The following is a 21659-nucleotide window of genomic DNA, read 5'->3' on the forward strand; positions in this document are numbered from 1 at the left end:
CCACCCATTTTTTAATTGATACAGATGCAGAAATTTCAGTGATGCCCACATTATCACAAGAAAAACGATCTGCTGTTTGCAGCAAACAGAAGCAAAATTAAAACTTATGGACAAAAGTTGTTAAAATTAGATTTGGGACTGAGGCGAGCATTTAATTGGCCTTTTGTGATAGCAGATGTTAATAAACTAATAATAGGTATTGACCTTTTATCTCATTTTCACCTTTTGGTTGACAGTAAAAATCGCAAATTAATCGATGGCACTACAACCTTATCCTCTATTGGTATGCCTTGTTATCGTATTGATACACCAACATTAAATGCAATACAAAATAAGTATGAAGATATTCCTAAATGATTTCCTGACCTATTACGACCAACACTTGTCAATAATAAAATTAAGAGTCACAACATTGAACATTTTATAGAAACCAAAGGAGTCCCTGTTACCGCAAGAGAGCCCTGTTACCGCATAAATATAGGTATGATCAGGAACTTTTGTCTATCTACACTGTAATAAAACATTTTAAATACACTTTAGAAGGAAGAAATTTCACCACCTATACAGACCACAAACCTATCACATTTGCTTTCCAGCAAAATTTAGAGAAAGCCTCCCCTAGACAAGCAAGACTGAATTATATTGCTCAATTTTCGACAAATATTCAATATGTTGCAGGTGAAGAAAATGTTGTAGCAGATGCTCTTTCCAGAATTAACATAATATTCCTAAACGATTTCCTGACCTATTACGACCAACACTTGTCAATAATAAAATTAAGAGTCACAACATTGAACATTTTATAGAAACCAAAGGAGTCCCTGTTACCGCAAGAGCTAGAAGACTCTCATCAGAAAAATTAAAAGCATCAAAAGAGGAATTTAACTTCATGTTGCAACAAGGTCTTTGTAGACCTTCAAAAAGTTGTTGGGCCAGCCCTCTGCATCTCACCTTAAAGAAATCTGGTGACTGGAGACCATGTGGAGATTATAGTGACCTTAACAATATCACCATGTCTGCCAACTTTCACTCCTTCCGAGAATGGATTTTCAGAGTGGTTGTAAAACAATAAACGAAAAAGAATCTGACTCAAAAATATACTTATATTTTGCTCCCGTTGAAATTCGCTTGCGCAAGGATTATTATGCTTTTACATATTTATTGTAATTATTTATATGTAGTGGTGGTCAAACTCATTTATAATTATCATTATAATTATCATTATAATTCAAAAAGCTAATTTAAATAATCTGAGTATTGCTACCACTTTAAATATAAAAATAAAATCTTCTGGAAAATCCGGAAGAGTTGGCAGGTATGTATCACTATTCCAGACCATTACCCTTTACCATTTCTCACAGACTGTAGTTCTATTCTGCATGGAAAGAAATTTTTTTCAATAGGCTTAGTTCCAGCTTATCAACAAATTCCAGTGCACGAGGCTGACATTCCAAAAACAGCAATTATTCCCCTGTTAGGGTTGTTTGAATTTCCTTTCATGACTTTTGCTTTACGTGATGAAGCTCAAACCTTTCAATGATTTATGAATATGGTCTTATCAGGGTTAGATTTTGTATTCTGCTATCTAGATGACATATTGATTGTCTCCCCAGATGACAAAACGCACCGCGGACATTTAAACATAGTTTTTAAAAGATTAAGTGATTACGACTTATGCATCAATACCACAAAATGTGTTTTTTGGTACATCGAAAATTAATTATTTGGGATACGAAATTTCAACTGAAGGAATTAAACCTCTCTCGACAAAAGTTGAAGTCACAAAGTGTTCCTGAGCCTACATCAACCACTAGTCTTCACAAGTTTTTAGGGATGGTTAATTTTAATCACCGTTTCATTCCAAATTGTGCTAAACTGCAACAACCATTAACCTCATTACTTAGAAGGAGTAGGAAAAACAGCAAAATATCTTTAATGTGGAATGAAGACACTAGCAACGCCTTTAGAAACCTTAAAAACGCCCTTTGTAATGCTACAATGCTGGTTCATCCATCAAATAGCGCTGCTATATCTCTCACATGTGACGCTTCTGATACTGCCATAGGGGCTGTAATACATCAAATTGAACAGGGGGAAATACATCCATTACGTTTCTTTTCACGTTCTTAAACTGATAAGCAGAGAAAATATAGGTATGATCAGGAACTTTTGTCTATCTACACTGTAATAAAACATTTTAAATACACTTTAGAAGGAAGAAATTTCACCACCTATACAGACCACAAACCTATCACATTTGCTTTCCAGCAAAATTTAGAGAAAGCCTCCCCTAGACAAGCAAGACAACTGAATTATATTGCTCAATTTTCGACAAATATTCAATATGTTGCAGGTGAAGAAAATGTTGTAGCAGACGCTCTTTCCAGAATTAACATAATTTCGATGCCATCGCCGATTGATTATACAACCATAGCAGAATTTCAAAATGATGAAGATTTTACCATGTTGAGAAATAATCCAAGACTAAAGATGGCTAAAATTCCTATTCCAGGCACCGGTAAATCTATTTATTGTGATGTGTCAACCAGCAGTAACCGCCCATACATTTTTTCAAAATTTCGTGGACAAATATTTTCATCTATCCGTAACCAGTCGCATCCAGGGATTAGAAGCACTAAGAAACTCATCACCAAAAGATTCATATTGCTAAATATCAATAGACTGCCAGCTATGGTCGAGAGCTTGTTTATCATGTCAACAATCTAAAGTACATGTCAACAATCTAAAGTACATAAACATACACAGTCCGACCTAGGACAATTTGCAATTCCTCAACATAGATTCAAGCACTTAAACATTGATATAGTTGGTCCTCTACCCACTTGCAAAGGATTTAGATATCTTCTAACTATCATTGATAGCTATACACGATGGATTGAAGCTGTTCCATTAGAAGATCAATCTGCAGAATCAATCGCCGAAGCTTTGATTTCAAACTGTTTTTCACGTTTTGGTATTTCAGCTCGCATAACGTCCGACCAAGGTCGACAATTCGAAAGCCAGCTATTTCGCACCTTAGGAAAATATTTAGGATTTCTTACCAACACTACAACAGTCTATCACCCCCAAGCAAATGGATTGATCGAAAAACAACACAGAGCTTTAAAAGCAAGCCTCAAATGCCATCTATTAGAATCAAAATCATGGCTGGAAGCACTACCTCTCGTTCTCCTGGGGATAAGAGCCATCGTCAAGGAAGACTTGGGTTGCTCATCAGCAGAGCTAGTATATGGAACTGCCTTATCATTACCAGGGGAATTCTTTTCACTATTTCCTGACATGCCACAGTCTGAATTTTCACAAAACTTACAGAGAATCTTAAGGAAGATAAAACCTATCTCTACCACAACCTATGTAAAAAGAACAGTTTTCGTTTCAAAACAACTTTCAAATTGTTCACATGTATTCCTTTACAACAACATCAATTCTTCACTACAACCTGTCTATCTTGTACCATACTCCGTAATATCTAGAAAAGATAAATATTTCGATATTGAAATTCAGGGCAAAATCAAAAGAGTTTCGATCGACAGATGAAAACCATGCCTTCAACTGGAAGATAGTGATATCCCCAACCAAAAGCCAATAACCAACGAGAGAGAATTTAGCGAAAGACCAAAAGATATGTCAGTGAAAGAGAGGTCAAAGGAATACAAAACCACCAGATCTGGCAGAAAAGTGAAATTTCCTAATCATTTGAAAGATTACGTGTCATAATCGTTACCACTAGGAGGGGGAGTGTGTAGTGGAGACCAATATGAGCCAAAATACAGCGCCACTTATAATTAAATTTTTTTATATATATATTTTTTTTATTATTTAATTATTGTACCACTGAATGGCAACTTCTATAGTTTTTAGTTTTTCTTCTCTGATGTTTCAAAAGAATAGAATAAGCATCTAGTGCTAAAAATAGTTTTTCCTTCTCAACAATGCAAGTTATAAAAACCAATGGTATACATAATTTAAATAAATGTGTGAACAAAATGAATTTTTTTGGAAATTTTTTCTGCATAATCTAAAAGTCATGTATGATGTTGATTGCAGTTAGTAATAATTTTAAAAAATAAACATGCGTAATGAACAAAAACTTAGGGCTAGGTAAACAAAATATTATGGACTGTCTTTAAACAGGATAAATTTTTATGTAAATGCTCTTTGAGAAGTTGTTAAAAACTTATGCTCGAAATTTTTTTCGGCAAGGAAAAATAGTATTTATCAGACCAAGAATAAGATTTTTACTGAATTTAAAAAATTTCTTTTTTTAATTGGTTGTGAATAATTTATGAAGATTAAAATGTTTCTCAACTGACTTTATTATGAATTTAACTTTTAAAATGAGTATAGATAAAAAAAAATGTGCTTTGTGAATTGGTGGGATTTGCACAAATTTTTACATCAGTTCAAAACTTTCGCGGAGAAATTAGCCTGTAAGAAGAAAGCAAATGAAAAAGGTTACCATTAAAACAGATATAAGAAAAAAACTATGTAAAAAAAAAGAGAGAGAAGAAGGTAACGGAAACAATCATAGAGTAAAAAAGATATAGAAATAAATTTTAATAAACATACAAATTGTATCTATCTATCTATATATATACAATCACGCTACCTTATAATAATGGAAGAAACACAGAGAATTACTTCATAACTTTAGGTGTTTAGATCATGCAATTTTTTATACTTAATTTTACAGCTTTCAGAGAGTTAAAGGACTCGCAATAAATTACGAATTAAAACAAACATTTTTAAAAACCCTATGCCAGAAAATATAGCAACAAGCTGCATTCGTATTCAAAATCCTAATGGGATGGTCTGAATACATGAATATCAGGGTCAAAACCTAAAAATTGTGGACAAATAGTTTTGTCTGAAAAATCGAAAATATTCGGACAACTTTAAACTTCACTTAAGACTCTTTTACCTTGGAAAATTTGTTGTACTAAATTGTTTAAAAAGATTAAAAAACCAAAGAAATCTATCTGGAAGTATTGTTTTTGATAAAACCACTAGCAAAAAAAAAAAAAAAAAAACAGGATGTTATTTGCAAAAAGAAAATGACTAACATAACCAGACTTTCATAAATGTGAGACATAATTTTTTCTTCTTCTCTCTGAAAGGTTATTTCTACAGGTTATTTAAAGAAAAATATACCCAGAAATTTTATCAAGATTTTGTAGGTTAGGAAAGAAAATTAGATAGGTTAGATTGGATAAAATGAGGTAAGAAACATTATTTTGCAATGCTTGTTTAGCAATTGAAAGTATTTTGGATAAAATGAGGTAAGAAACATTATTTTGCAATGCTTGTTTAGCAATTGAAAGTATTTTGTAATTAATTTTGTACGAAGCTTATAATTCCCTTCTACAATATGTAATAAGTATGATTGCTATTTTTATAATAAGTTGAAAAGGGCCTTACTAAAGGCGACAGTTTAAGAATTTTTTGATAAAATTTTAACACAATTTAGCTTTTATAGCACTTTTAGTAAATTATTTATATTTAGATGCTATTTAATAGATTTAGAAAAATATAAGCACACATTTCATGTGAACACTCCCTGTTTAAGATGTTTTTGTAAACAATTTGAAAGTTTACTTAAACAAAAATATAAAAGAAAAAACAAACTTGGCAATTTTAATAATTTCGACCTATGAATTACTCTATAAACTAGAATCAAAATCTTGTAAACTGTTTGACAATTCAATGAAACATATGGAGTATGTTAAATTTTGCTTTAACAAACAATAAATAAAAGGTTAAAAAACGTACTGTATTAAAGATATATTTCAAACACAATAAAAATATTATATTTTCAAGTGAAAATAATCGTAAGAAATTGTTAAATGGAATCTGATTTAATATATATTTTTTTAAATTCTGATTAAAGCATTATAAGTCACTAAATGTTTTGTTTCATAATCAAATTTCAAACAAGCCAAAAAAAATATCAAGTATGCATTCAAAACTTGCTAAAAATATGGATATTATTTGCTAAATTATTAAAATGTTAAATTATTAAAAGAAGTTATATTATTGAAACTAAGGATATCTTATCAGATGTATGAAATATATTTTATTTTACAATATGGAGAAGTAAAAAAATAAATATTGAATTTTAAAAAAGGAAAAAAAATAGAGAATAGAGGTGTTGGCAAGTAGACAATAGTATTAACTATAGCGTGGGTAGTATTTTGAGGGGAAAAAATAGAAAAATACAATATGACAAAAATGAACAAATGTGAATTTACATTACAAATATAAAATGCTATGATAAACCTCCCATAGCCTGCATACTGTATGCAAGAGAATGTCAACCAGCTGGCAGTTGATTTAAAATAGTTCTTACCCACCGCTTTGTGAAATATTTATGTTTTGGAATAAGAGTTTTAACAGAGCTACACCGCCCTCCATCTTTCTTGTTTTAAACATTTAAGAAACAATACCTTTAATTGAAAATACAAAATACCGAAAATTTATCAATATTAATTGTTTGAAAGAACTTAACAGAATTTAATACACATGAAATGGCATATAGAAATAGGCAAATAGAGAAGGAGTTTGTAACTGATGTTACATTACTATTTTCATATAACTGATATTACCAATATAAACTATATTAAGATTTTAATAAACTTTTTTATTATTACTGCAAAATACTTAAAAAAGACTAAGAAATTTGGTAATGGATGGATGCTATTAAATGTTTATTTTTTGTTATATTGTCCGATGTATCATTTAATTGCCCATTAGCTTTCAATATTATTCATATTTTAAAAATTTATGGAAACCGAATCAATAATACCAACACTGAAACATTGTATTTTCAAGAATTATTTTTTATTTTCAGTACTACCTTTTAAACATAATACAGGAGTAAAACTTAACTATGATATTCTTTCGACAACAAATAATTTTTACCGGTTTGTCTTTGATTGTAGGACTAGAAACACACAAATAAAGTTTGTCATCCTCTTGAATAGAAGCATCAATTAAAGCTTGAACAGATGATTCATCTTGGAAGAGAAGAAATGCATAACCTAAATGAAATTAGAAACTATATAAAGCAACACATACATTATATTATTATACATATAAAAAAATCAAGTTAAAGACTAATGATAAAACAAAGAAGCTTCACGGAAAATAAATATAGTGCATTAATAAGATAAGATAAAATTAAAACCTACACATCATTTCATTATTATCCTTAAACATATGTTTTAGAATCTTTGTTCAAAATAAAGTTAATAAAAAAACTTTTGGAGTTGCCAATTTACCCATATTATGCATAAGAAAATCACGATGTGACGACAAACGGTTACTGTATTAACTACTTATGTTGTCATTTACTGAGCTATAGGCAAGGGTCTGGGAGCATGCAAACTCTCTTTACATCTATAGGATCTCCAAGAGATTTTGAGAGCGCTGATTAGATTTCTTGAAAACACCTTCTGTGGCGTATGGCTATTTCATTCTGTCATGCTAGTTATTTTCAGCATTGAGTGATTTCTGTACTCCAGCTTTTGTTTTACAAACTTGAAATGTGTTTTTTCACCTGAGAAACTGCCTTCTTCATTTAAAAATGAAGTAGAAAGTAGTTCATCAAACATTATTACCCTTAAAAGCAATATTCTAAATTTAGAAGATTGCAACATGTGGGTAAAGGAATTTGGGGAACTTACAAATACGAAATGGAATTCTAGAGCTTCGAAACCTCAAGGAGCAAGTTTTGTTTGTTGATAAGTAACTATTAGCTATTTTAAGAAAAAAAATGTATTTAATTTTTCGTTTAATTTATGGTTATCATATGCATGAATTCTTATGAAGCTAATATCACACTAATTTATTGAATAACATTGAAATCTAAGTTTAATTGCCTTGCTCAGTTCTTATATCCACTATGAAATAAAAACTATAGTTTTAACTTGATATTTATTTACCGTATTTTTCGGCGAAAGTGCCACTTCGTCACAAGCGCCGCACATCGATAAAAATGAAATTTTTAAAAAAACATTTATAGTAAGTGCCGCTTTGGCGCAAGCGCTGCAATGGCGCTAAACCATGCATATCAGCATCCTTTTAGAAGAGACCTTTAAATTACCATTTAGAATATCTGTATAATAAAAAATTACATTTTTTTATGCATTTCATAAAGTAAAGTTTTAATTTCTAAATTATAATAAAAAATTTCTTTTTCAGCAAAAAAAAAAGTTTTCTCTTTCAGCAAAAAAAGAAAAAAACAAACAACAAAACGATATAAAATGAAGGTGTTCTTACCAGTTGGCACCGCGCCAAAAAATAGAAGAACAGCAAAAAAATATTTATATGTTCAGTAGTTGAATTAACGCTGAACTGATTACAGAAATCCGTAAAACAATGTAATAAGAAAAATAAAATAAAAATTTATTAAAAAAAAGATTTTAAAATAACAAGATTTTAAAATTTATTACCGTTAACAATTTGAGGAAAAACTAATAATAACAAGAATAAGAAATAACTAAGCACGCCCCAAAAAAATTCTGAAGGAATGAGCGAAGGGGAAATAAGTTTCACTTTCACAATCTTTGGGGGCGGAATTTTAGTGGGTAGAATGCCCTCTCCTTCAATGGAAATAACCCAATGGGAATCATCTAAAGAGAGAAAATGTTTAAAAGAGGGGTGCACCCCACCTCCTCCACGTGTCATTTCTACTGGAGCTATTTAGGAGGAATCAATCAGTTATTTTTAAAGGGGTTGGGGAAAAGAAAAGGGTATGGGACCCCTAATCCAGCATCCCAAAATTCGGCACTTAATCTGATCAAATTTTTTCTTTTTTTTAAAGAAATTTATATTGATAAGACAAAAAAAAATCAGCTATATTCTTTTTATTTGGAATTTTATTCTGTTGAAGTAACTTACTTTATTTTATCTTTTAAAAATAAAAAAGAAGCTTGAAAAAAAATACATCTGTGTCAAAGGAAACATCTGTTTCTAAAGCAGTTCAAAATAAAGTGAGAGGTAAAAACACCTGCATTTCCAATGAACAAAATAAAGAAATGCAAGCTGGAAAAAACTGATCAATCTTGACAGCTGTGCTTGTGCTTTACTGGTTTGCCCCTCACATCCCTCCCCTGCTTGACCATAAATTGGCCACACCCAGTTGACATTGAAACAACAAAATGAATTCTATGCCTTTTGCTGTTTTTAATTCGATTCATTATTTTTTTTGCTGTTTTTTATTAATTATTAACTGTTAATTTGTTTTTTATTTTTTTTTTTGTTATTAGTTAGCTTGTTTTTTTTTCTTCTGGTTAATAGTTATTTTTTTTTATCGTTATTAGTTTTTAGCTTGTTTTTTGTTGTTATTCATTGTTAGTTTCTTAGCATTAATTGTTACTTTTTTTGTAGTTCCTTGTTAGCTTTTCTTTTTTTCTTGCGAGGTAAGCCTCTTTTGCTAAAACAAAATGTTATCTAAAAGAAAAAACTAAAACTATGATCTCGCTCCAAAGAAGAAACGATTATTTCTTCTTGATTATATTATATAGATTATTATTTTGATTAATAAAATTTCTTAAGACGGACCAGTTTTAAATTCATCCCATCATAATCTACGATCAAAACTTAACTAAATTTATTGGTTTTTCTGAAATTAACAGTATAACTGAATTATAGTAATATATGGGTGCCATATTGGAATTTCCGAAAGAGATCCGAAGTTCGGCATTTCGTCAGTCCCGTAAGTGTCGGATTTAGGGTCCTATTACTTCCTTTTCTGTTCGCTCCAATTACAATGACCAAGGCGCTAAGTAGATTTCTAACTCGCGATTTTTCTTTAAGCTGGGGGTGGATACAAGATGCATAAATTTTAAATTTTCTCCTTATGCGATGCTTTTTTCAAAAATTATTATTTCGTTTATTTACTTTCTACAGGCTGCTGCCGAAAGTTTGCTAAGAATTGGCGATGTTCTGCAGCAGATCGCGATGCGGGCGAATATTTCGTTGACTTCGTTAATTTTTTTGAATAGTCTTTCTTCAGAAAATTATTTCCATCTTAAATAACTTTCCTTGAAAAATTTTTTTGCTAAGAAATATTTCGACGGAAGCGCCGCATGTAGGAAAAAAACAACTTTTCTTTCGATAGCGCCATGGCGCTTTCACCGAAAAATACGGTAATTACGTTAATGTTTATCGAATTAAATTAATATTTTATTTATTTATTGTGGATTACTAAAATTAAATTAAAATTAAGTTTCAAATTTAACATTTTTATTAATTACGCCATCTATTTTTATAAAATAAGACTAAAAGATCTGCATTATGCCTACCTACTTTATAACTTATTTTTAATGTTTTCTGCCTGCTAAATGTTTTATAATACCAAACAATTATTATTTGACATCTAAGAAATCAAGCAATCTTTTAAGATGTTTATTTTATTAAATTTTGATGCATAATTCCCATCAAAATCAAAGTGAATGATTATGAATTGTCCATAGTACCATGAGTAATGGAAGAATAAATTAACAAAAAATACCATCCTTTAATTCTAGTGCCTTTCTATTGGATTGTAAATATTTTTTTATTAATTAATTGCAGAAAATTATTTGTTTGTCATCACAGTGTGTTTATGAAAGTGCCACAGGAAAAATGTAAAAGAAGTTTCTCAAAAAATTATAATTCTCAAACAACAATATCTATAATGGTGTTGGTAAATGGTAATGAGCATCAATGTGTTTGCTTCGAGAGTTCAAATTTTCAGATTTAGAACAATCAATAGCAGCACTGTTATCACAAAACAATTCATAGCTTGGTATGTCCAATTGGAGTTTCTTTTATCAGTTAGCACATTTTTTAACCACACTAACTCCTTGACTGACTCTGATCAAGAGATATACTCAGCCTCCATGGTAGAAATTGAAACACTTTTCTGTTTAAAGGTTTTCCACAAGATAGGAATATCACCTACATATACAATAATTCCAAATAGTAGTTGACACTCTGTCATCTCTGTTTGATGCATGGTCAGTATCAGTGTAGAACTTTATTGACAGATCTGAGATTTTTGACAACCCTAATAGTTTCAGCAGAGCTTGTCAATGTTTGATACCAGGATTTTCTTGATACTGTGATAAAATGTTAACAGCATAAGATATTTCAGGTCTTGTCCTACTTGCTATAAAGGATACACATCCAAGAACACTTCGGTATGGAATATTTTCCATTTCAGCTTTCTGTATTCCTGTTTGAGGGCAATCCTGCATTGACAAATTTAATCCTTTAGCTATTCGCAATGAAACTATGGGTATGTTGTACCACTTGCTAAAATGCTTCACTGTATTCTCTATATATTCTTTCTGGTGGATTACTAAATGAACATTAATTTTCTCAAATTCTATACCTAAGAGTTTCATTGTTTCACCCACAATCTTTAATTCAAAAATTTGATTCAACTCTTTTAAAATTAGATCTATGTTCTTTTGACTTTTTCCAAATATCACAATATCATCTACATATATCAATAGCAACACATTATCTCCTGTGAATATTCCGTTGCACCAATTTAATTTTTCAAGTTTTAATTCGTACAACACACTTCGTATAATTCGTACTTCAGTGTACCACTCATGTCCTGATTGATGTATCCATATGTTGCCTTTTTTAATTTACACACTTTCGATCGATCTACTACAAAACCTTCAGGTTGTGCCATATAAATTTCTTCTGTTAAGTCTGAATATAAATGTGCACTTTTTACATCAACTTGACAGTGAACCCAGTTCATTAAACTTCAAAAATAACGAAAAATAATTTTATGAGAGAAAAATTTACCGCAGGACTGTACACTTCATAATAGTCAATACCTTGTTGTTGCTTAGATTCTTGTGCAACAAGTCTGGCTTTATGTCTCACAATTTTATTTGATTCATCGGTTTTTAGGTTGTAAACCTATCTACTACCTATCACTTTAGTATCTTCCAGCTTCTCTACCAATGATCACACTTCTTTTTTCTTCATCATTTCAATTTCCTCTTCCATTGCATTCTTCTATTTTTCACAATTTCTTGACTCAACTGCTTCTTTGTAGCTTTTTGGAATATTATACTCAATTAAATTTGCTTTATCTCCTTGTACTATGCCGACTTCATTTCTGGTTACTTTACCAGAATATTCATTCCTACCACTAAAATCAAATAAATCTTTTTCAAATTCAATTCCATGACTATTACAATATTTCTCAATGTCATTTGATGACCTAAATTGGTTGATAGATCCTTCTATGCAATAATAAATATCATTTCTAGATCCATCTGATCCTTTAGTTGCTTTTCTTAACCAGTTTTAATCGGATACCTTCTTGATGCTTTCGTGACTACAACTTGAGTCAAATTCTGGCCTATGAATAATATCTTCATCATCTGATTCTTCTCTTTCATTCCATTTTGTTCTTGTTGGTTTTCTACTTTGGTCCAGGATGACTTCCACTGCACATTCATTTTCATTGAATTTAACATTATTTGTTTCTATAACTCTACGATTTTCAGGTAAGTAGATACGATAGCCCTTGGTTGAAAAAGCATAACCTAGCATTACACCTTCTTTGGCACGCATTTGGAATTTATTTCTCTTTTGTTTAGGTACACCAACATAAGCCTTACATTAAAACACTATAAAATACATTACTGGTGGTTACTTTCCATACAACATCTCATACGGTGTTTTCTTTTCTTGAAATTCTGTTCCATGTATGAACAAAACAACATACTGCTTCATCTTACCATTCTTCATTCATGTTACTATCCTTCAACATAGATTTAATGGCATCCAGAGCAGTTCTATTAAGTCTTTCACATACACCATTTTCTTCTGGCGTATAGTAATTCGTTCGTTAAGCACAAATTCCATGCTCTTCAAAGTATTCTTCAAATTGGTTATTGCAGAACTCGCCACCATTGTCACTCCTGATACACTTTAATTTTCTTCCAGTCAAGCGTTCCATCTTTGCATGATAATTCTTAAATTTCTTCAATGCTTCACTTTCATTCCTCATAAGGTATAAAACTACTGCATGACTGTAATCATCTATAATTGCCAAAAAATACCTATTTCCTTCTTTCGAAGTTTTCAGCATTGGACCACAGATATCCATATATACTACTTCAAGTGGCTAAAAAGTACGACTTGCAACTGACTTAAATGAGATTCTATTGGATTTAGCAAGGAGGCAAGTGTCACAATTTTCATCTGGTTTTTCTATATTAGGTAATCCCCTTACATTCTGGTTATTACTAGTTTCTTTAAGGTAGTCAAAATTAATATGACAATATCTCCTATGCCACAATGTAGCTATATCTGTTCCTGATTTACAAGTGCCAACATTAAATCCACTATCTTCAGCTTTTGGGGTTCCAGTCTTATATTTGAATGGCTTCAGGTAGTATAATCCGTCTCTTCTAGTGGCATAAAATAATTTTAACCAATCATTTGAATATACTCATAATATTCTCTTAGTTCCAACAAAATTAGCTCCTGCAGCTTCCAAGCGTGAAATAGATATTAGGTTTCTGCGAATACTTGGGTTGTACAAAACATTTGTTAAAGTTATATTACTCATTTCTTCTCCTACTTTAACTGAAAATTCAACAGTTCCTTACTAGAAATATCCCCAACAGCCAAAGCCATGCTTACATTATTTGTTTCTTCTTAACTTGGCATTAACATTTTATTTTTACAGAAATGTGTAGTTGCAGCTGAATTCAAAACCCATATTCTATCATCATTCTTAATCATGATTTCACCAACTTCCTCAGAGTGTGTTGTATAAGTCTCAACTAAAGCAGTTGACTGGTCATTGAAATTTCTTTTCTGTTTACTCTACTTTGACTTTACATTTCTGGGATAACTATCTCTACAATTTGCAACTAAATGTCCATACTTGTGGCAGTGATGATATGAACCAATGACTTTTCTATTACTTTCTGCTAATTTACTTTGAGATTTTTTTCTATCTCTATACTTTCTTCATTTTTACTTATAGAAGAAATGTTAAAAGCACTAACTTCTGGACGAATATCAGCTTTCACTTGTGTAAGTCTGCTTTCTTCTCTTAGTTCTTCAGCAATTTTATCAATCGTGAAATCTTCATGTTTCCAACAATAAATTATCTGAATGTTAGCGAAGAATTCGGGTGGTAGATGCCTTATTGCTTGAAAGCCTTGAAACAACTGATTTAATTCATGACTTGCTTCACTAAGCTTTTTCACAGCTGTTTTAAGTCTAGCAATAAAAATGCCTATACTTTCATTTGCTTGATACTTTATGCTAAAAAACTTATCAAGTATCTGAATGAGTCTAGCTCTTGTTTTTGGCTCAAATTGCAGAACCAATTGCTCCCAAGCCCTTTTTCCATCTAAACAATCTTGAATAAGCGGTTTGAACTCTGGCTGAATTGTATAATACAATGTTGAAAATGATCTTTTCTTAATTCAAATTCCTGTTTTTCCCTTCTTGTAGCTAAAATTTCTAACTTTTCTTCTTTTCCTTCAAAAAATTTCCAACAGCCTTTATCCAATAACAAAACTTTAATGTCTGTTTTCCACCTGTCCCAATTATCATGACTTAATAAGCTAAAGCCTTCTGGTAACAAAGCCATTCTCCATCAAAGTATATTTCAAATTATCAATATAAATTTATCACGGCCCCCTTCTAAAATGTCCTGGCACATAACCATTGATGAAAATAGGAGCCAGTTTGGAGTTTAAGAGAAAAAGGTTGGAGAATCTCAAATTTCAGGAAAGTAAGTTATTCTTCTATTATAAAAAAATAATTCAACCATATTTAGCGGAAGAATTAAAACTGCGACTGATTACAGAAATCTGTAATATAAACTGTAATATAACAAAATAACTAATAATAAGAGGAATAAGAAATAACTAAGTGAGCACCAAAAATTTTCTAAAGAAGGAATGAACGAAGCGGAAACGAGTTTCACTTTCACAATCTTTGGGGATGGAATTTTAGTGGGTAATTAGTGGGTTTAGCCCTCTCCTTCGATGGAAATAACACAATATGACTCAGCTTAGAAAGAGAGAAGAAAATGGTTAAAAGAGGAGTGTACTCCACCTCCTCCGCTTGTCATTTCCACTGGAGCTGTTTAGGAGGAAACAATTGGTTATTTTTAAAGGAGTTGAGGAAAAGAAAAGGGGATATAGTATGGGACCCCTAATCAAGCATCCAGAAATTCTTAATTCAATCTTCTTTTTTTTTTTTAAGAAATTTTTAGCAATAAGACAAAAAAAATTCAGTTATAATATTCGCTTTTTATTTGGAATTTTATTCTGTTGAAGTAAGGAATTTTATTTTATCTTTTAAAAATAAAAAAAAGCGTGAAAAAAATATCTGTGTCAAACAAAACATCAGTTCCTAAAGTAGTTTAAAATAAAGTAAAAACACCTGCATTTCCAATGAACAAAATAAAGAAATGCAAGTTGGAAGAAACTGAGCAATCAATCTTGACAGCTGTGCAAGTGCTCCACTGGTTTGTCCCCACATCTCCCTCTCCTGTTTGACCATACATTGGCCACACCCAGTTCACATTGAAACTACCATGTGATTGATTGAATGTAGGGTTTAATAGTCCAAACAAACAGTTTTAAAATAAAGGTAAATGTATATTACAATGTATAGATAAATGTATATTACAAATTTTCCTCATTAAAAAATCACAGGGAATTTATAAAACTAAATACAATGAAACAGATGTATTCAAAAGTGAGTAAAACCAGATAGAAAGTAAATGTAGTAAAGCATTATAAAACAGTTGCATTCAAAGCTGCATAAAATCAGATAAAATTGTAAATAGGATAAAACAGTTATATATAGTATAAAAGACCAATTGCGCATAAAAACGCAAAAATGTTAGGATGATGAGAGTCACCTAACAAATCCTGCAGAGTTAAAATAGAACTACCAAAAAAGGTAAGACGATGACGGTTAAAACATGAGCAGATGATTAAACAATGATGAATTGTGAGTAAAACTTTACTAGTGTTGCATTGGGGAGGAGGTTCCCTAAATAACAAATGTAGGTTGGTCAGCTGAGTGCGGCCGATTCGGAGACGGTTTAACTTTACATCTACATGCCGCAGACTCATTATAGGATAAGGGTTAAAATCTGTTTTTATTGAGTGCAACTTGTTAGAAATTTTTAGATCCCATTGTTGTTGCCAAACAGATGTGATTAACTGTCGAATATAAGTTTTTGTGTCCGAGAAAGATACAGATAGAGTTGAAACAGAGGTAGCAGATCATGCAGCCGAATCAGCCAAGTCGTTCACTGGAATACGGACGTGACTCGGTACTCAACAGAATCAAATATGAAATCTATTTTTGTGAAGGGTAATCAACAAATGATTATTAAAACATAAAATCGGATGATTTTTACTGTTAAAATTTTCCAACTGGCGCAAAACACTCATACTATCTGAGTATATCCAATATTTCCTTGTAGAGCGCGTAGAAATCAGTCGCAATGCCAAGAGGATGGCAACTGCTTCAGCAGTAAAGACAGAACAAATACCATGTGGATACCATGTGGGGTACAGAATAAATGCTATCCCTTTTGCGTTTTTTTTAAAAATTCGTTTTATTTATTTTATACAAACAAAAATCGCAAAACACTCATACTATCTGAGTATATGCAATATTTCCTTGTAGAGCGCGTAGAAATCAGTCGCAATGCCAAGAGGATGGCAACTGCTTCAGCAGTAAAGACAGAACAAATACCATGTGGGGTACAAAATGAATGCTATCCCTTTTGCGATTTTTTTTTAAAATTCGTTTTATTTATTTTTATTTTCTATTTTGCGGCTTCTTTTATTAGTTATTAACTGTTAATATTTTCTTTAAATTTTTTTTTATTATCCTTATTAACTGTTACCTTGTTTTTTGTAGTTATTCATTGTTAGTTTCTTAGCATTAATTGTTAAATTTTTTTGTAGTTCCTTGTTAGCTTTTTTCTTTCTCAAGAGGTGAGCGTCTTTTGTTAAAACAAAATGTTAGCTTAAAAAAAATGAGAACTTTAATCTCGTTCAGAAGAAGAAACGTTTATTTCTCTTTCAGATTTTTTTTTTCATGATTATATTATATAGATTATTATTTTAATTAATAAAATTTTGTAAGATGGGCCAGTTTTAAATGCACCCCATTATAATCTACAATCAAAACTTAACTAAATTTATTGGTTTTTCTGAAATTAACAGTATAATTGAATTATAGTAATATATGGGTGCCATATCGGAATTTCCGAAATTTCGTTGGTCCCGTTGAGTGCTGGATTTGGGGTCCTATTACTTCCTCATCTGTTCGCTCCAATTACGATTGCCAAGGAGCTAAGTGGATTTTCAGCTTGCGATCTTTCTTTAAGCAGGGATTTTATCTTAAATAATTTTCGTTGATAAATTTTTTGGCTACTAAAAATTATTTTGCCGGAAGCACCACATGCAGGGAAAAAAAACCCGGTAATTTACAATGTAATCGCCCTGAATCGAGTGTGTAAAAAGTTTTCTTTAGGGTGAAAAAGGGAAGTAATAATAACATCGTATTAAAAAACCATGAGGAAAGGGCTGAAAAAATTGTAAAAATTCGCCTGAGCACCTAAAGTAAACACTGGAAATAAAATTATAAGAAATCATGATTAAATCAAATACGTCCTAGAACGATTTTCAAATAAGTCATTAACAAATAGCTCTTACTGAAATACATGTCACATAATAAACATCATATTAATTAAAATATGGAAATTTAAAAAACCATGGGAGAAAAAAAAGTTAGCAGAACTTTGTCAATCATTTGACTGATAAAACGATTATAAAATCATGTAAATTTACGGTGAATAAATTTGAAATTTTCCAATTTAAAGTTCGTGAGTCATAACATTGTATAAAAAACAGCACAATTTGAAAAACCACATAGAAAGGACTGAAAAAATTCTTCATAACAACTGACATTAAAAATAATAAAAAAACATCTAACGGTGTAAAGTTGCGTGTCAAAAAGAGATTACTCAAATTCGCATGACATAATAACATCTTATCAAAAAAGAATAAAATCTTTGAAAAGGAAAAAAAATAATAAAAATTGTGATTGCTGATAGACGATCACAGGTTACCCATTGACAAAAAGGTTGCTGTCTAATTTTTTAAAATTTTTTTTAATTACCTTCCTTATTTTATTCACCTGAATTAGTATTGAAAACGATCCAGTTTGAACTGTAGGTTAGAATTTCTGATTCTTAATTAAAACAATAAATTTCATTCAAATGATGAAATTCTTTTTTATTCGCAACTCAAGAAGTATTTATGGGATCTCTCTGGTCCCATAGCTCAAAAATAAACTTACCAATTTAATGCATAACAAAATTAAATAATAAATGAAAAAAAAAAGAATTCTAAAAAAATTATCAAACAGTAGCAGTCGCCATAGCAACGTATGCACACTGTTTACTATTACTCTTGAACATAGTTGAAGAGAGTGATGACGTCCAAATAAGGTGTGCACGCCATCAAACCCAAAACAACACCCATTTTGCCAATAGGTAATAAAAGTATACATTTTATTTATGTTTTTTCCTTTGAAGAAAAAGCACTTTAATGTAAAATAAGAACTTTTAAGAGTGCTTAATTTCTATGATGCAAAATTATACTTTATTAAGCACATTTAAGGTACGTATGAACCCTACAGCAAAAGGTAATTCAATTCAAGGAGAAATACACAAAATTTCATGTTCTGCACCTCCACAGGAGATTAGAAAACGAAACTTAAGATAGATGATGACTAAAATCATTCCTAGATACAGTGAATGGCTCTCTTGCATATCAAGAGGAATTCATTTGAAAGTGGAAATTGTCTATTTTTTTTAAGTGAATTCAATCCTCTTCTATGCTCCACCCATAGTCCTTCTTTGCTAGAGCAAGAGGATTGTAATATTACGGGTTTGGGAAAATATGAAATCTTTCTTTTGATTGAAATGGGGGGGGGCTGAGAAATTAAAAAGAAGTGAGATAAGTGACTAAGCCTTAAAAACAGTCAATAAAAGTTACTATTTTTTAAGATAGTGACATCAAGTGATAAAAGTGACTCACGCCTAGCCCTTTATAATTAGATTCAGGAACTCTCTCTGAGTTAGTCGAGAGAAATTTCTACAATTTAAGAGAAAAGCAAGGCACAGTCAAAATTTTAAGAAACAAATTAAAGCTTGAAGGAACGTTCAACTTCTGAACTGACTTCCCTTTAATAAACATTAATATTTGCAGTGATGTTGAAGCTATGCATATATAAGATAACTTAGCTAAAACCTTTATTCTACTATATGATTGAAATACTGCAAATAAAAAAAATGTAAAGTTTTTATTTCTGATGAAGTTTTTTTTTTTTTTTTTTTTTTTTTTTTTTTTTTTTTTTTTNTTTTTTTTTTTTTTTTTTTTTTTTTTTTTAAGATGTAGAGTTTTTTCTGTTTTAGTTGTTACTACATCTGTAACTTGTCTGCACAACATTAAAAAATGGCTGCAACTTTGTTACATAATTTGAAAAAAAATTCTGCATAATTTATAGGATCCTACTTAAAAATAAAAGAAAATGATTATAAAAATTTCTGATGTATATATTGGTGTTGAATACATGTCATAAAAGGGGAATTCTATATACGAAGTGTCCTTGTTCAGGATTTCTAAGCAATATTGAAATATATTTATAAATTATTAAACCAAATTTTATTTAATTCTTTAAAAACAATATTATCTTTATTAATAATTTCAGAATTTTTTAGACTCTGATTAATGTAATCAATAATTAGTTAAGTATTTTTTGCTGTTGTACTAATTCAACAGAAGTCAAATTTTAAAAATTCAGAAATATTTAATTTTTGATTTTGAATAGAAATTGCGTCTTAAATGGTATTTTTTCTTACTTATAAAAGAGTACTAACATAATTTTGATCATTCTAAGATCGCTTAATGTCATCTATAAGCGAGGAAAAAAATAAACATTGGTAACAAAATAATAATTACACAATCCATCATATTTGTTTCTTCCTTTCTAATTTCTCTCTATTTCTTGTATAAACTTTATTCTCAAATTGTACCTATCCTTGAAGATTTTTAATTAACGAAACACAAATTAGAATGGTGCACTATCGCTCAGGAACAAAATCAGAAATGATAAACTTTTATATGATTTGAAAAATATGTTTCGCATTATCCTCATTGCTGAATTCATCACTTTTTTTTAACAGATAGTCTGTAAAGAATGTAATGAAAAATATAATTCAGTTAAATAATTTGAAAGCTAAATTTAAAGAGTTATGAAAAATACATACCTTTAGGTGGAAAATATGATTTACTTTCAGCTTTATGGGGCCAATCAACAACCAGTGGACCGAATCGACGGAAGCTAGCTGTTATTTCTTCTAAAATTTAAAAGAAACTATCATTTAAGAATTTTAACATCTTAAAAAAATTAACATTTTTCAATTTAGTACCTTCATCAATATCTGGGGGTAAACCACCAACAAATACTTTACGTGAATATCTTTCATTGCTTTCAGAGCTTCTACTTGTATTTGGTGACATATGTAGAGAATTAAATGAAGTAACAATTTGATCTAACTGAACATCATCTAAAAGGTGATTGTCTTCAATTCCAGTAAAAAAAGGTGATCTGCCTGCAAATATAGTGTACATACAAAACAACCATGTAAAAAATGCTGAAACAAAAAAAAAAAAATAATAATGCACATTCTAGACAGAAAAGAATGATTAATTTTTGTTCACTAAATTTAATTTAAAAATTATACAGCTTTGGGATGCACAACCTACAGCCTAGTGGGTAAATGTGCCCCTTGAATAGCTTATATGTGGTTTCATCAGGTAAAAAAAATATTTCGAAATTTAAACGGAAATGTAAATTTTTTCAAAATTACTTTAATAAACTGAATAAAAAAATTATGCTCTATCTGTATCATTTCTCCATTATTATAACAATTTCCCTATTGTTAGAAATGAAATTTAAAAAAAATATCTATTACAATATTAAACAAATTTTGCAAAAATGTTTTATTTGAAAGTAAATATTAAGAGAACAAATTCCTAATTATATAGTATGAATTACAAAATATCAGCATTCTTACAATTTAACATTCAAATATTAAATCTACAATCCTTTTTAACATTATTTATTTAGCATGGAGGTTTATTTTTGCATATGGCTGGAACAATATATGGCAGAAACAACATGCTTTTAGTATGCTAAGTGCAGTATTTAAAAGATTAAAAGTAATTTTCATAGATAAGTTTATTCTGTAATCTGTATACATACGGATTACATTTATGAGTAGATACTGAAAACAAAATAGAGTGAAAGAAAAAGATTCTCAATAGATAGATATCTTTTATTGAATTTTATGTTTATTTTCTCAACTATAACCAACAGAAATTTAAGAGGTTAACCTTCTGCCATATATAAATAAAGCTAAACAACATAAAAATGGCCTTATTTGTGCTTTTTTTCATTGTGTTTTATAAAGTAGATCAAAATACAAAATATTACCTAATAATGTAGAAAATATATTAAAAGCAACAGCGAGTGTAAAAAGTAGTAACTATTTG

The 21659-nt window shown here is 30.3% G+C and overlaps 1 protein-coding gene across 2 annotated transcripts in view; it reads right to left on the reverse strand.

The window, feature by feature from the left end:
- LOC107444581 (cytoplasmic polyadenylation element-binding protein 2) overlaps positions 1 to 21659 on the reverse strand; it is a 68135-nt gene that overhangs the window by 16822 nt on the left and 29654 nt on the right. For both annotated transcript variants that reach the window (XM_016058755.3, XM_016058754.3), the window contains 3 exons: positions 20534 to 20716; positions 20372 to 20461; positions 6940 to 7058 (listed from right to left, as the gene is read on the reverse strand). In XM_016058755.3, coding sequence (XP_015914241.1) covers positions 6940 to 7058; positions 20372 to 20461; positions 20534 to 20716 — 392 coding nt within the window. The remainder of the gene's footprint in view (positions 1 to 6939; positions 7059 to 20371; positions 20462 to 20533; positions 20717 to 21659) is intronic.

The sequence above is a fragment of the Parasteatoda tepidariorum genome, chromosome X1 (genome assembly GCF_043381705.1).
Source record: "Parasteatoda tepidariorum isolate YZ-2023 chromosome X1, CAS_Ptep_4.0, whole genome shotgun sequence".
NCBI classification, from domain to species: domain Eukaryota; kingdom Metazoa; phylum Arthropoda; class Arachnida; order Araneae; family Theridiidae; genus Parasteatoda; species Parasteatoda tepidariorum.